Source organism: Antrostomus carolinensis, unplaced genomic scaffold (genome assembly GCF_000700745.2).
Source record: "Antrostomus carolinensis isolate BGI_N321 unplaced genomic scaffold, ASM70074v2 Scaffold53333, whole genome shotgun sequence".
Lineage (NCBI taxonomy): Eukaryota > Metazoa > Chordata > Aves > Caprimulgiformes > Caprimulgidae > Antrostomus > Antrostomus carolinensis.
Window position 1 is genome coordinate 1 of NW_010306905.1, and position 12,738 is coordinate 12,738.

The window sequence follows — 12,738 nt, forward strand, 5'->3', positions numbered from 1 at the left end:
GGAACAGGCAGCGAGGCCGGGGTGTGAGGCAGCCTGTGCTCGGCCTGTGGTTCGGCTGCATGGAAAGGCACCCCTTGCCTTAGCACACCCCAAAGCCACGCGTGCTTTCTGCCCCTCATCCAGCCTCAGTGCAGTGAACAGAGGCACCAACACGGGTTTTCAATCTGATGGGGTCTCTTTAGCGCACGGCTGTTGCTCGTATCATCATTATTTTCGTTCCCACATGTACAGCTTTTTTTTGAACCAACAGTCCTGGCATCTGTGCCTGGTGGGTAAAAACTGTGGTTGAAAGTCAAGACAGGTAATGACTGAGTAACTGTAACAAGATCGTTTTCTAAAGCCATGTGTACAATGTAGCTGATCCTCGACTGTTTTAATCACTCATCTTTCCTGCCTGCAACAGAAATACCAAAATATATTGATCCAACAGCAATTTGTTTGCTTTAAAGAGCAAATTTCAAATAAATGTTTGAATACATTACGCACGGGATTGTTTTACGGACATAATTTTCTCCTGACTTCACCTCTAAGTGACTTTTGAAAAGTTGCTTTGCCTCTTATCTTGGTTTTCTGTGTCTGTTGGACACAACAGTGAAACCAGAACTGAGCCCAGACCTAGGAGAGCCCCAGACTGCAGTTTCTAGGCACACCATGAATCATGATCCATCTCATTTTTCACAGCTCAATGACAAACGTGCACAACTTTGCCATGTAGCTAACTTACACCATGGCTTTGTGGATGTTATTGATCATCTCGAGTAACTGCGACGAAACAGTTACTACGGCCTGGTCAGATCTTTGTCTTAGTTGAACTTCTAGGCAACAACGGAAATCAGATTTCAAACTCCTGCCACGTTTTGCACCTGGGGAATCGGCGATCTCATCTTCTGTTGAGGATTTGCCTGGGCAGGAAGCCATCTAATTACAGCCTCTCTTTAAACCCCAGCACCTTCTGGTTTGGTTTGAAATCACTCATACGTACTTCTGAAGACAGGCAGAAATTGTAAGACTTGTGATGCTCCCCTGTTTGCACTGTGATAGCACCACACCAAGAGCAGTGCACCAGATAGTACAGACACAATAAAAAGTCCATCCCTCATCAGCTTACCAAAAAAAAACCCAAAATACACTTAGAATCACTTCAGAATTAATGTTCTCCATTTATTGATCATCTAGTTTCAATAAGCATTTCCAAGGCATTGCAGCAGGAAAGAATTTTAGCATGACAGGTGAACAGCCCTTCTGATTTTTACAGAGTTCTCTGATGCATAAGGGGAAACGTGGAAAAATATAAAAAAGGAATGAGGATGGCCACACTACTTTGATATTTATTAAAATTCTAAGCTGTTCTTTGCCTCTTCCCCCAGTGATGCGGTGTTATCGGGAAAGCAGGCCACCATGTGTTGGGAAAAAAAATAAATACAAAAACTTGGCCACAATTAGAAGCCTCCAGAGAACTAGAAAAAGTGTAATTAATCATCCAATACACTGACAACCTACATAAACCAAACGAGATAAAAGATCTTGGTACAAATGAAACTGGGTAAGATTATCAGTTTATTGATTGTTGAACTAGTACTGTGTGTATTTACTGCATCTCTTCAGCAGTGTTCCTATGCTGAGGCTAAGCAGAAATTTCTGGTCGTATCTGTAACCCTCATAGCCAGATCCCTTTCACTTGTGGGGCAAGAACAAACAAAAAGCCAACTGTGATGGCAGAAAAGTGAAATAGGCCATTTCTGTGCCCGCCAAACGCTTTCTGCAACCTGGACATCTGGCACCAGACCTTTAGCTGCCTCTTTTATTAAGTCACCGGGCATTAGCCACACCTGCAGCTTGTACCTCTTAACAGTATCTCACAGTAACACTCCTTCCTTTGGAGTATCTCAGGCACGTGGAATCACAAACCATCCAAATAAGCTAAACAGGAGGGAGTTTATATTCAAATAATGTACAAAGAGGGGAACCAACACTGCTGTGGAATTAACAGTATGGCCATACTACTGATGCAAGACTAACGTTTCCAGGCCTACCTCTTAAAGAACAAACAAGCAGTTCTTCTGGAGAACAAATCAGAAAACTAAAGCTTTAAACTATTTTGTGAAGTTTACAGATGAGTCAGTTGTGAACTGTGTGTGTTACTTCGGAAGACAAAACAGAGAACACTGCTGAACTTGCTGAAAGCAGCAGCTATCACTTATCTTGAGTTGCTGCCAGCTCTTTATACACACTGTGGAAAGGGAAAAGGAAGGGCAGCCCATGGGGGAAGAAGTCCACTGCTAAGTTTAAGAAGAGCAGCTTCTTCCCAGTGTTTTGTTTATGGAAAGAATAAAGAAACTGAGATTGTGCAGTCCCAATTCTTAGATAAGGGAAGAAGGAGAGCCAGCTGGTGGCCAGGAAACCTCCTCTGAAGCAATTTTAGACAAGCACTCAAAGGGGAACTAAAATCAGCTATTGTGTCTGGGCACTAAGAGCTCTGAAGTACTGTGCACATCTGCCTGCATACATCAGCAGGCTATCCAATTAAAAGCAAACTTAACTAATGATTTCTCAAAGTAATTAATTCCCAAATATGTAAATGTGGACATTAAACACATCTATGTTTATTTAAAACACCTGTAGGAAGAAGCAATCCCTTTACTTGTAAGTCACCTTACATTTACTAAATGGCTTTTTGTCCCATATGGCTGAATGGCCACTAATAACTGTCACCTTCTTCCACCCCAGCCACCCCTCAAGAAACCTGTCATATAACCTTTTTAGTGCCTGCAACCCAAAATCACGCGCAGGCAGCTGGCAATTGAGTACTGAAGGCTTCTTACAAGATGACACTAACACCAGAACTCTCAATTTATTAGTGGGTTACTCTGTGCTGTTAAAAACCTGTGGTAAACCTGTGACAGAGCAGAGAACAGTCAAGTAGTTGCAAGTTCCTTTATAAAGTTTCTTTGGTAGAAAGGTATTTCAGGTAGGTTTGGAAAAATTCTTGTTACCAGATACTCTGAGATTAGTATTTGCTCACTGGAGGGCCAAAGATGGTTACAATAGGAAGAAAAGTGTGCATTTTGTTTGCTTTTTAATTATTTCAAGATTAAATACAATATATCAAATGCAACAAATGTTTGCTGATGTTATGTTGTTCATGTTCCATTAAGTTGTGCTCCAGCTGCAGTTCCCCTTCCTATTTAGATACTCAAGACAGCCAGTTTGACACATTATTATTGGAAAAAATTATATTTTGGAAGAACTCACTACAGAAGGTGACAGAATTCCAAAAAATCAAATTACATGAAAATATACATCGCAATTTTCTTTGTACATTAGGTGAGGAAAACTCTGAAGTAGAAGGCAAAGAATATGGAGGGCCACAGAAGAAGGAAAAGGAGGGAAACTATTCTTGATACCAAACCCAGAAGTTAGTCATTTGAAAGCCTACAAATGTGCATGCTTGAATTCAACCTTGAGAAAAAACAAGCCTCCCCCACACACACCCCACCCCACAAACAGGCAATCAAAAAGGAGAGAAAAAAAAAAAAATCACCCATAAAAAGCAGCTCATTCCTATCTTGGACTAACTTAGTCAACTGAACTTCCAAACGAAAGCACTCAAGTCCCTTGGAAGTTAAAAATCCAGCAGGCTGCTTGAGGGTGCTCCATGGCCAGTTTTATTGCTATACCCAATTCAAGAAGTATGTGCAATTGGGTTTAAAAAAGGAGAAGGGAAGAAGAAAAAAAAAACTGAACAAAAAATGCACCTTTGAGACTACAAAGGTCATCATAAAAGACAACAATTAATTCATAGGAAATCCTTTCAGGGTATAATTAGGAAAATTTTAAGTTCTGATGGGGGAAATAAAAGGGAGCACATTTCCAAAAACGAGATACTAAAATTTAATAAGCAAGAGATTTTAATTAAGCCTCAGTGGGTCAAAGGAAAATTGAAGTGGAGAAAAAAAAAAAAAAAAACAAAACAACTTTATCCTAATTGGTTTTAGTTTGACATGCTTCACAAGTTGTTTTTGTTGTTTTTTTTAAAACCGATAGGAAACAATGAATAGGGAGAGAAAAAACCTGCTAAAATCTTTAGAATTTATATGATTCTATTCCTAACTACAGACAGCATTATTTGGTACAATGTGTATTTGTGGATGTACATGAACAGTATATATATTATCCGGATCATGTTGTGCTATGTACACATCTTTACAATTCTTCCTGAAGGTTAAAGCAGTTCATTAGATTTCAAAATGTGTAATCATCTTGTGTTGGCACTTGTTAGGCTCTTGTCAGCATTGATAACTGGCATGTTTTATTGCAGCCCAGTTCCAGCCAGTGTTTGCCAACTTGTAACAACAGAAGTCCAGCAATAGGTGGGTAGAGTGCAGGAAAAAAAACAGTGCCATGTTTCTCAATTGAAGACCTAAAAAGAAATCAAGAGTTATTAAAATAAAACCCCTTGTCATCCTCAATTATTTTAAAGATGTTAAATAGTGTTTCAAGCTCAAGGAAGATAATAATTACTTGTTCAAGAACTTTACATACCTCTAAACAGACAATGCATAAATCCAAAGTCATCACCTGAGAAAGACTTGAGTTAGTTCAGCACGCGGTATGTCCACACTCAACTATCAGACTTTCAGGCTCCTGTTACTCATGTTGCTTGTCAAGCGCACGGTGTGTAAATGTTTGATTATTCACACATAGGACTAAACACTTGTAGATTTACCACTGAAACTTCTGTGCATCACTTACTGTGAATGATGGATGCTGCTTCAACACCAAAGTGCAGTTACAGAATGGCACAGCAGTGCTTCATTAAATAACACCACAGCTACCAAGTCAGGCCGTGTTTGTTGGAAAACAACTATATGGCTCCTTCTCATCCAACTCATTGCCCATCACTTACTTAAGAGGGGTCACCAGGAATTAGAAAAAGCTTTCGCCTTCCAAAAATCCACACAGCCAATTACTGAAGTATTTGTCATAAGCATTGTTTCACTATGGCCAAGTTTAACATGGCAACAGAGCTGAGGTTAGTTAAGGATACTCTGGAACGTTACTCACTGTTGCTCCTTTCTCCAAGACAGGAAAAAACTGCCAGCCGCATTAACAATTCTTACACTCTAGTTCTAGGCAGTTGTACAAGACATTCAGTTTCTTTGCTTCATCTTTTGATCAATATTAAGCATTTTCATGCTTTCTCTATACTGGAAAAAGGTCTGTTTAATCAAAGCATTTCTGCAGAGAAGAGAGACTGCACTACTAGTTTGTCACAGATGGAGCCTTCCCCCACCCCCAACCTTCTTACAGAAGTGTAAGGAAGGAAGTACCTCCTGTAAAACCTTGGTGAAGAAAAGTTAACTAGCAGGAGCATTTAGTAAGCTGTTCTAGTTGTTCACTCAGTACAACACCTTTAAGCTACACACAGCACTGTATTTTTACCCCCTCAGGTTTTGTACATTGAAGCTAACTAGTACACACAGTTTTGGGCATCTCCAGCCAAACGGGTCAGAGTAGTTTATTTGCCAAACCAACCATTAAGAAAGGGCAGCTTTGACATGAATCTCTGTTTTGCTTTGAAAAGCAAGAGTGGGAAATTATTAGCTAGCTGAGGAAGTTTTTCCTTGATGTACCAAGATTAAAGTGACCAAAGGCCAGTCATTTAAGGGCCACATTTTAATACAGAGCTTTCTACAAGAGCTTATAGTGTTTAAAAAAATAAAAAGAGTCCCATTAAAACTAGAAAGGGATTGTTCAAATGAAGAGTAAGTATCTTGAGTCAGAAGCTCATTCTCACCAGGGTGGCATAAAGTATAAATATCACGTCAGCTACTCTCAGGTCAAAACTTGCCCAGGCTCTCAGATATGCTACAGTTCAGTTTCCAAGCAGAATACAGCTCTTTTTCTGAAGTTATTTCTAAGCCTTCCCCTGTAAAAAAAAAGGGTTTTGAGCTGTTGAACACCACCTTTCTTTATATTATCAATGGGCAATACCTCAGTTTGATCCTTTCTGATATGCTAGTAGACTTTCTATTAAAAATTCTCAAGAGATACCTGAAGCAATCCTTTCCAAATGCTTCCTAATAACTTCACTGAAGTCTTACTTAAAACCTACATGCAACATGCCACCAACATCTGCAAGGTAGACTCCATATATAATATAGTCTTGAGATAGCAAGACAGGATGCTTTTAAGATTCAAACAAGTGTTCTTCACAATAATGAACATGAAAGTGATTATTCTTTTAGAGCTCTAGTAACCCCTAAGCACTATTAATAAAGCAGGATGAATACTGATAACAAGAATTTCAACTTCTGAACAGCATAAATGCAAGAGTACTAGAGAAGTTCCCCCATCTTGGCAGAAGGGGCTACTACTGCACTTGAAAATTCTTTTAGTCTTTAGTATCACATACAGCCAAAGAACTCCACTGAGGCTGAGACCACGCAGCTGAGCAGAAAGGTTGGTTGGTTGGGTTTTTTTCTTTCTTTTCTTTTGAGAAAAAAAAAAAAAAAAAGGTTCAGCAACACTTAGGCAGGAAATCCTCATCTCAGGTAACTGACTTGTCTTTAGAAGGGTACTTACCCTGAAAAAAGTGAAGCTACTAGCTGCTGAATAAGTGTCACTCAAAAGCAGTTTCTTGGCTTTTTCTTACACAGCGGGCAACTTTTCTTTTAAATTCTCCATTTCTGTCTTCTCTCCATTCTTTCTGTAATTGAATAGACAGCTTTCAGATGTCAGTCCTATAACAATGTACAAGTTCTAGGAAGACTCTTGGTGTTTTTAGACATTAGCCATCTATTCAACACCTAAATTTGCTTACAGTCATTGAGCTAGTCACTGAAAACCTGTGACACTCAGGACTTTTGAAAGCTTGCCCTGGGTTTCTACACAAGCTGCTCACAAGACAGTGAGGATGCAGCCTTTCCATCTTGGATTTTAGGCACTGTCCAAGACTAACCTGGTGGCTACCAATATTTCCCAATGTCAAGGCTGAAATCTATTTACTTCAGCCTGCAAAGCAGGAGCAAATTCAAACTGTAGACCACAAGCTACTGTTACAGGTTAGAGAAAATGTCTTTAACTGCAGTGATGAAAAAAGGTACACAGCTACTGTGGAGCCTGTAGTGATTCTGGGATTTTTAGAACAGTTCCAATTCTCTCTCAATCTAGCCAGGACACTCCAGAATAGATATAGAGAAGTCAGAGTATTCAGAAGAGGCATAGTGGTGTCCTTAGAAAGGAAACACCTCTTAGATACAGCTGTGAGATATTGGCTCCATGAGGAAGACCTTAACAGAATATTCAGCACACCTATGGGGATGGTCTCTGTGACAGGTATCTACTTTCAGAACCTCATAGATGAAGAACAAAGATAGGAAGAAGTTAAGTCTGAACCCAGAGATGTGCACACCATGGTATCACCAAAACCCACAGGACAAAGTACAGCCAGTTTTAAGCGTTCATGACAAGCTCAGATGAAAGTACAGGAGCATCATACACTCAGGCTAAAGTTGACATGTTGGGACCTGGCAAGGAAGTGGTGGGAAAATATTAAGAAGCCCTTATTTAATGAAATAAGTTCTACAGTTCTTAGTTTTTTGAGACAAGCAATATATTCTTACTGCAGGGGTGGGGGAAGGCATTAAAAAAATAAATTACACCACACTGTTGTACCTGAAGCAGTCTAGCACCCAACACCTTTTCACCCCTGACTTGGAGTGAAGGTTGGAGCACATCTGAGAGAAAATTAGGGTAACTGATACATCCTAACATTCACCACCTCCAAGCTCATCCAGCCAGTCAGCATGTTGGAAAGCCTAGCATGTCTTATCTTTCCACTGAAAGCACAAATAAGGCTACTAATTAATTTGTTCTTTTTAAGCAATTAATACAGCAAACATTTGGTTTCTTGGATTGGGACATAGGACAGCTTACATAAGATGGCTTAAGGCCAAGAAAAGCATTGAATTTGTGCCCTCCTAGCTTCAAATGCTTAGGTTTTTTTCCAAATTCTTAGTTTTTGTTTCTACCTTTTATATTTGTAGTTCTATGAAGCAAGTGTTCAGAATTGAATAGCAAGCAAAGTTTCCAATTTGACAGCAATCTCTCCAAAACTCTTACTTTAAGTCATGAACTGTTCTATTTGCTTCTCACCATATCTATTCAGGCTCCTGTCCCTCATTTTTCTCCCACTCCAAGAAACAGTACTCCAACATGCACAGTTCTTTTTTCCAGGAAGCAGTATATTTTCTGGTCCTATAATATTGTGTGACCTGCCTCTAACATCTTATTCTCTAGATTCATTTAAACTAGGAATTAACAAAAGCACACAAAGTATTTTTTAGTAACTGCCAAATACTGTTGCTGTAGTAAACTTGTACTTCATAAACCAAGTAGAAGATGTCTTGATAGCAGCTCAAAATAAAGCACATGAGCTGCTGATTCTTCATTACCTTAATGAGTATGGTCTGGTTAATATGAAGAGGATGCAATCTACAATCCAGCAGGAGATTCTAAGCTGCTCAAGCAGCACATTAAGTTTAAAAGTTCCTTTGAACATCTAATGCCACAGTCAGAAGAATCATTACTAGCATCCAAAGGTTACATCAGTGATGCCTCAGTACTGTCTTCATAGTTGGATTTGGATTTAAGTTCTTGTTCTTTCAAGCTGAGCTAGAAAATACTGTGTTTCCTTAAGATATTTTCAACCTTTATCCCAAGGTTTAGGTAAAAAAATTCATAGTTCTCTAATACCTTTCTGAGAAAAAAAAAAATGCTCCTGAAGTGGCTGGCAGAGAGTGGGGCACACTCCAGAAAGATTAATAAGCTTGTGAGATACTAGGAAGGTGACAAGCATAGCTAAAAGTATAAGCTTTCTCCAGCGTTACGTCAACTACATTCAACATACATGAGTCTGTAAACTGAGGAATTCTAATTGTGCTTTAACATTTCATTAATAACTTGCTCCTTCCAGTGCTCTCAGGTTTGCCAGCATAAAAAGTCTGTGTGTCCTGGGTATGTGTTTCCACCAGTAACGTGACACAAGAAGGGGGTCTGACACTCAAAAGAATGTTAAATGAGGGAAATCTTCACTGCAGCTTTTTCTGGTTTTGGTTTTCTTCCCATTAAGTTTGTTCCACATGAGACTATTCCTATGATGATTTTTCAGCAGAGCTCAACTACCTTTGGTAATACTAACAGCATAATAGATCAAGGGCTTCAGGAAACTAAACTCCCACTGACTTTAGGAAGGTATAACTAGCTTTACAGAGCCAGTTAACATGTTTCTAGAAAACTTTGCATCTTCTGATTACCATCTCCCTTTTCCTCACTACCTCAGTTAAAAGACCTAGAACTTCTCTTTTGTGAGAGCATCATTTATTAGTCACGGCTGAACTGCATTTCTAGAGTAATTCAAAGGAAAGTATACTGGCATATCTCAGATGAATGGGACCTGAAGTCTGTTCCCCTACTCCCCTCAGAACTGAGAACTTTTTCCCTCCCCACCACAAATAGTTATTAGTCTAATTGCTATTCTGCTATAAACGCAGGCCTTCGAGAAAGGCAATAGCTGTGTTTATACACCCACACAGAACAGACCACGCTCCAGAAACTCTATGCTGCATGAAACATTTGCATCTCTCTTGTGACAGAATCCCTACTGCAGATTCACCCTGGCTTTCAACTATAAACCACAAGGTCACTCTTCCTCACTCCTTAGCCAGTCCTTCTAGTCTGGGACAACACTTCCTCCAGAGTTGAAGGCCAGATGCCCAGCAATGCTTTCAAGTACTTCCTCAAAGCACAGACCTACAGTCAAACCTACTGCTTTAATCCATGACCAGGGAAGACTGCCATAGAGAGGTGACTGCAAAAAGCCACAGTGTAGTTATACTGAGGGGCTCCACCACATTTTCTCCTTCCATCCAAATCAATAAATCTGTTAACAGCTTACACAATTTCTAAGACAAAATTTTTTCTGCATTATACTAACAACATACTAGATCTAAAAAAGGTTCTAGACTATGTTAACTTCTGCAGCTAAACTTAATGGCAGTTGTAATTGCTATGCGTATATAGCCACACAGGATTTTACAGCCAGTTTCCTTGAATTTTTTAAGACTAAAGGAGCTGAAGTTTATCCATTAGGTACCTCTGCACACAAGTTATTTACTATAAATAAATACATTCTTGCAAAGGAGAAATTAAACAACTGCCTATGAAACTTGACAGCATCTTTCCCTTGCAATCTGTAAGAAATTTCCCAGGGTTAGCTAGTAATTAAATCTGTTTCACAACATGACTGCTTTTCCCAACAAAAAGGTAGCTTTAACCTTTGAAATAAAAGATTCTTCCTAAAGTTATTATACTGAAGTAAAACTCCATTGCAAGTTTAGGTTTCTACACTGAAGACAATTGGCAGACCAAGAAAAAAAAAAAAAAAAATCTTACCGCTGCATCAACATTAGCAGGAGAATCACCATTGGGATCTGCCAGCATAGAAATAACACTAATCATTATAGTTTCCACTGTGTGAATGGGAAGCCAGCGTTCCTCAGGTTTTTCATAGCCATATTTGTCTTCTCCAGGCTCATGAAGAATTGAAATGCAGACATCACCATTCTTGTCAACTACAAAATAGAACAAGGCATATTTCAGTAATGAACAACACGCTGGCATTTCTTCAGGATAGTTACAGATCTGTTAATCTTCACTCCAGCCAGTCTGAAAACACGTTGGTGAAGACACTTTACGAAAAAGGAAAGTAATTAACTATTACAGAACTCCATCTGTAATAACTAGGGTTGGGTGGAAGTCTGTTATTATGCCTGGACCTCCAGCAGAGAAGGCACATGAGGAGGATGAACTTAACTCTAACATCATGTTGCAACTTTCAAGACTATTTAGACAGGCTTCCACTAAAGCTTTTTCTGTAAAGTTCAGCATACTAGATTTTTTTTTTTTTCCTCACAGCATCAGCTAGATATTACTGCAATATATTGGAATATGATTTAAGCTGCTGGAATTAGAAACTGCCTGACAAGTACTTTGATATCTCCAGAGCCAAAACTGACACAGCATCAAAATAGTCTGTCCCTTATGATGGGAGCACTGTGCTGGTCTCCTCCCAGCTTTCAACATCTACAGCTTCAGTAATGACTTATGAAAATGAAGAACATTCCTCCTTCCCAGTAAAACACTTCCATTTTATTTTACCTTCTCATCTATGTTCAGCAGTCCAAAAGTAAATGAAACATTAGGAGGAGTCTTCTTTGGAGGTATTAAAAGATGCTTTTATTTCCTTTCATGCTTCACTGGAACAGGACAACCTTGGGCCTTCTATATTAAACTGCTAAGTCAGTAATACTCAGATGAAACATTTGAAGGTATAACAAAAAGCAGTTATAAGTCCAGTTTTTCCTCAAACCAGAATTTCCTACTTAGGATTAAAAAAAAAAACAAAACCCTCAACAGTTGCCAAGAATTCGAGAAGCTACTTTCAGTAGCTTCCTAAAATACTTTAGGAGCAGTCTCTCAGAGCAACACTATTAAAAACTCTGCCATGGTTATTATTTCTTTATGAAGTGAAGGTGGCAAAGTAAACACAGTGTTTCATATTTCTAACATGAACAGAAATGAGTCCATTTGTATTCACTGCATTTTAGTTCTTAATTGCAAAAAGAAATTGAAACTTTGACATTTCTTACCATTCGGATGCCAGATTTCTGTGATGAATTTCATTTTTGGCGGCCTCAGTGGATAGTCTTTTGGAAAAGTAAGATGAGCCTTGAAAACACCACCTTCACTGGGGAATCAAAAATATCTCAGTAGAGTTTCTTGTAAGCTTCAGTTGAAGACTGGAACTTACTGATTTATCAAAAGCTCTACGTTTACCACTAACGCAGCTTAACATCATGTTGGTAATTAACAGAACCATCACTTCCATGTGCAATGCAAAGAGTTTCTAGATTGAGAAGAAGATACTGCCAGTTCCCTAACACCATATCTTTTTTAGAATTAGGATCATGTTCCAGAGGGGAAAAACCACACACACACACACACACACACAAATATCAAGAAACTGCCAAGGAATTTACCATCTGGAATTACAACTTACATTTTTTCCTCACAGTACATTTATTAACAGCAAAAAACGATACTGCCAATAACTCCTCAAGTACAGCCCAGCAGAAACCTGTTTATTTTCCTCCTTTAGGCACCTCAGCCCTGATTTCTTGCTATCAGTCTGCAGCAGTGAGCCTCAGTGAAAAGTTACTGGAAGTATTATAGTTGTGTTTATAGCATTACTTTGTAAAAAAATACTTCCAATACTACCTTTTTCTACATTAAGCTAAAGGGACCCAGACATGACAGCAAGGTGTGTTCTGCATTACAGTTACCCAACTAAACTAGAAAACAATAATAAGAGATATCCAGTTTTAATGTGGAGTTACAGCCTCATATTCAGCTAAGGTAACAGTTGGGGGGGGCAGTGTTTATTTTTTCTTCTTTTAAATAACTAGGTTTCAATAGCCCAGAATAGATCCTTTTGAAAAATGGGAAGGTCTATATTATACAGATGGAATGCTTCACTAATGTCAGTATTGTAACATTTGTCCTGTTACTGTCATTTCTTGTAATTGAAGTTTGTAATAAAATTTGAAATTGCAAAGGCAGAGATTACAAAAACTGGAACACAACCTCCAAAGAATCATAGAATGGTTTGGATTGGAA

General features: G+C 38.8%; 1 protein-coding gene across 1 annotated transcript; it reads right to left on the minus strand.

Moving 5' to 3' along the window:
• Positions 1–3,218: 3,218 nt before the first annotated feature.
• On the minus strand, positions 3,219–11,803 carry UBE2G1 (ubiquitin conjugating enzyme E2 G1). Its single transcript, XM_010165251.2, has 4 exons — positions 11,712–11,803; positions 10,456–10,634; positions 6,586–6,709; positions 3,219–4,420 (listed from the first exon to the last, which is right to left on the minus strand). The coding sequence occupies exons 1-3, from the start codon at positions 11,743–11,745 to the stop codon at positions 6,623–6,625; spliced, it is 300 nt and encodes a 99-aa protein (XP_010163553.2). The 5' UTR covers positions 11,746–11,803; the 3' UTR covers positions 3,219–4,420; positions 6,586–6,622.
• Positions 11,804–12,738: the final 935 nt, after the last annotated feature.

Excerpts from the sequence above, each read along its gene's own strand:
- UBE2G1 (XM_010165251.2), bottom strand. The coding sequence starts at position 11,745 with ATGAAATTCATCACAGAAATCTGGCATCCGAATG. Across the intron at positions 10,635-11,711 it reads AGAAATCTGGCATCCGAATG|TTGACAAGAATGGTGATGTC; the intron begins GTAAGAAATGTC and ends TCTATTTTGTAG. Across the intron at positions 6,710-10,455 it reads CTGCTAATGTTGATGCAGCG|AAAGAATGGAGAGAAGACAG; the intron begins GTAAGATTTTTT and ends ATTCAATTACAG.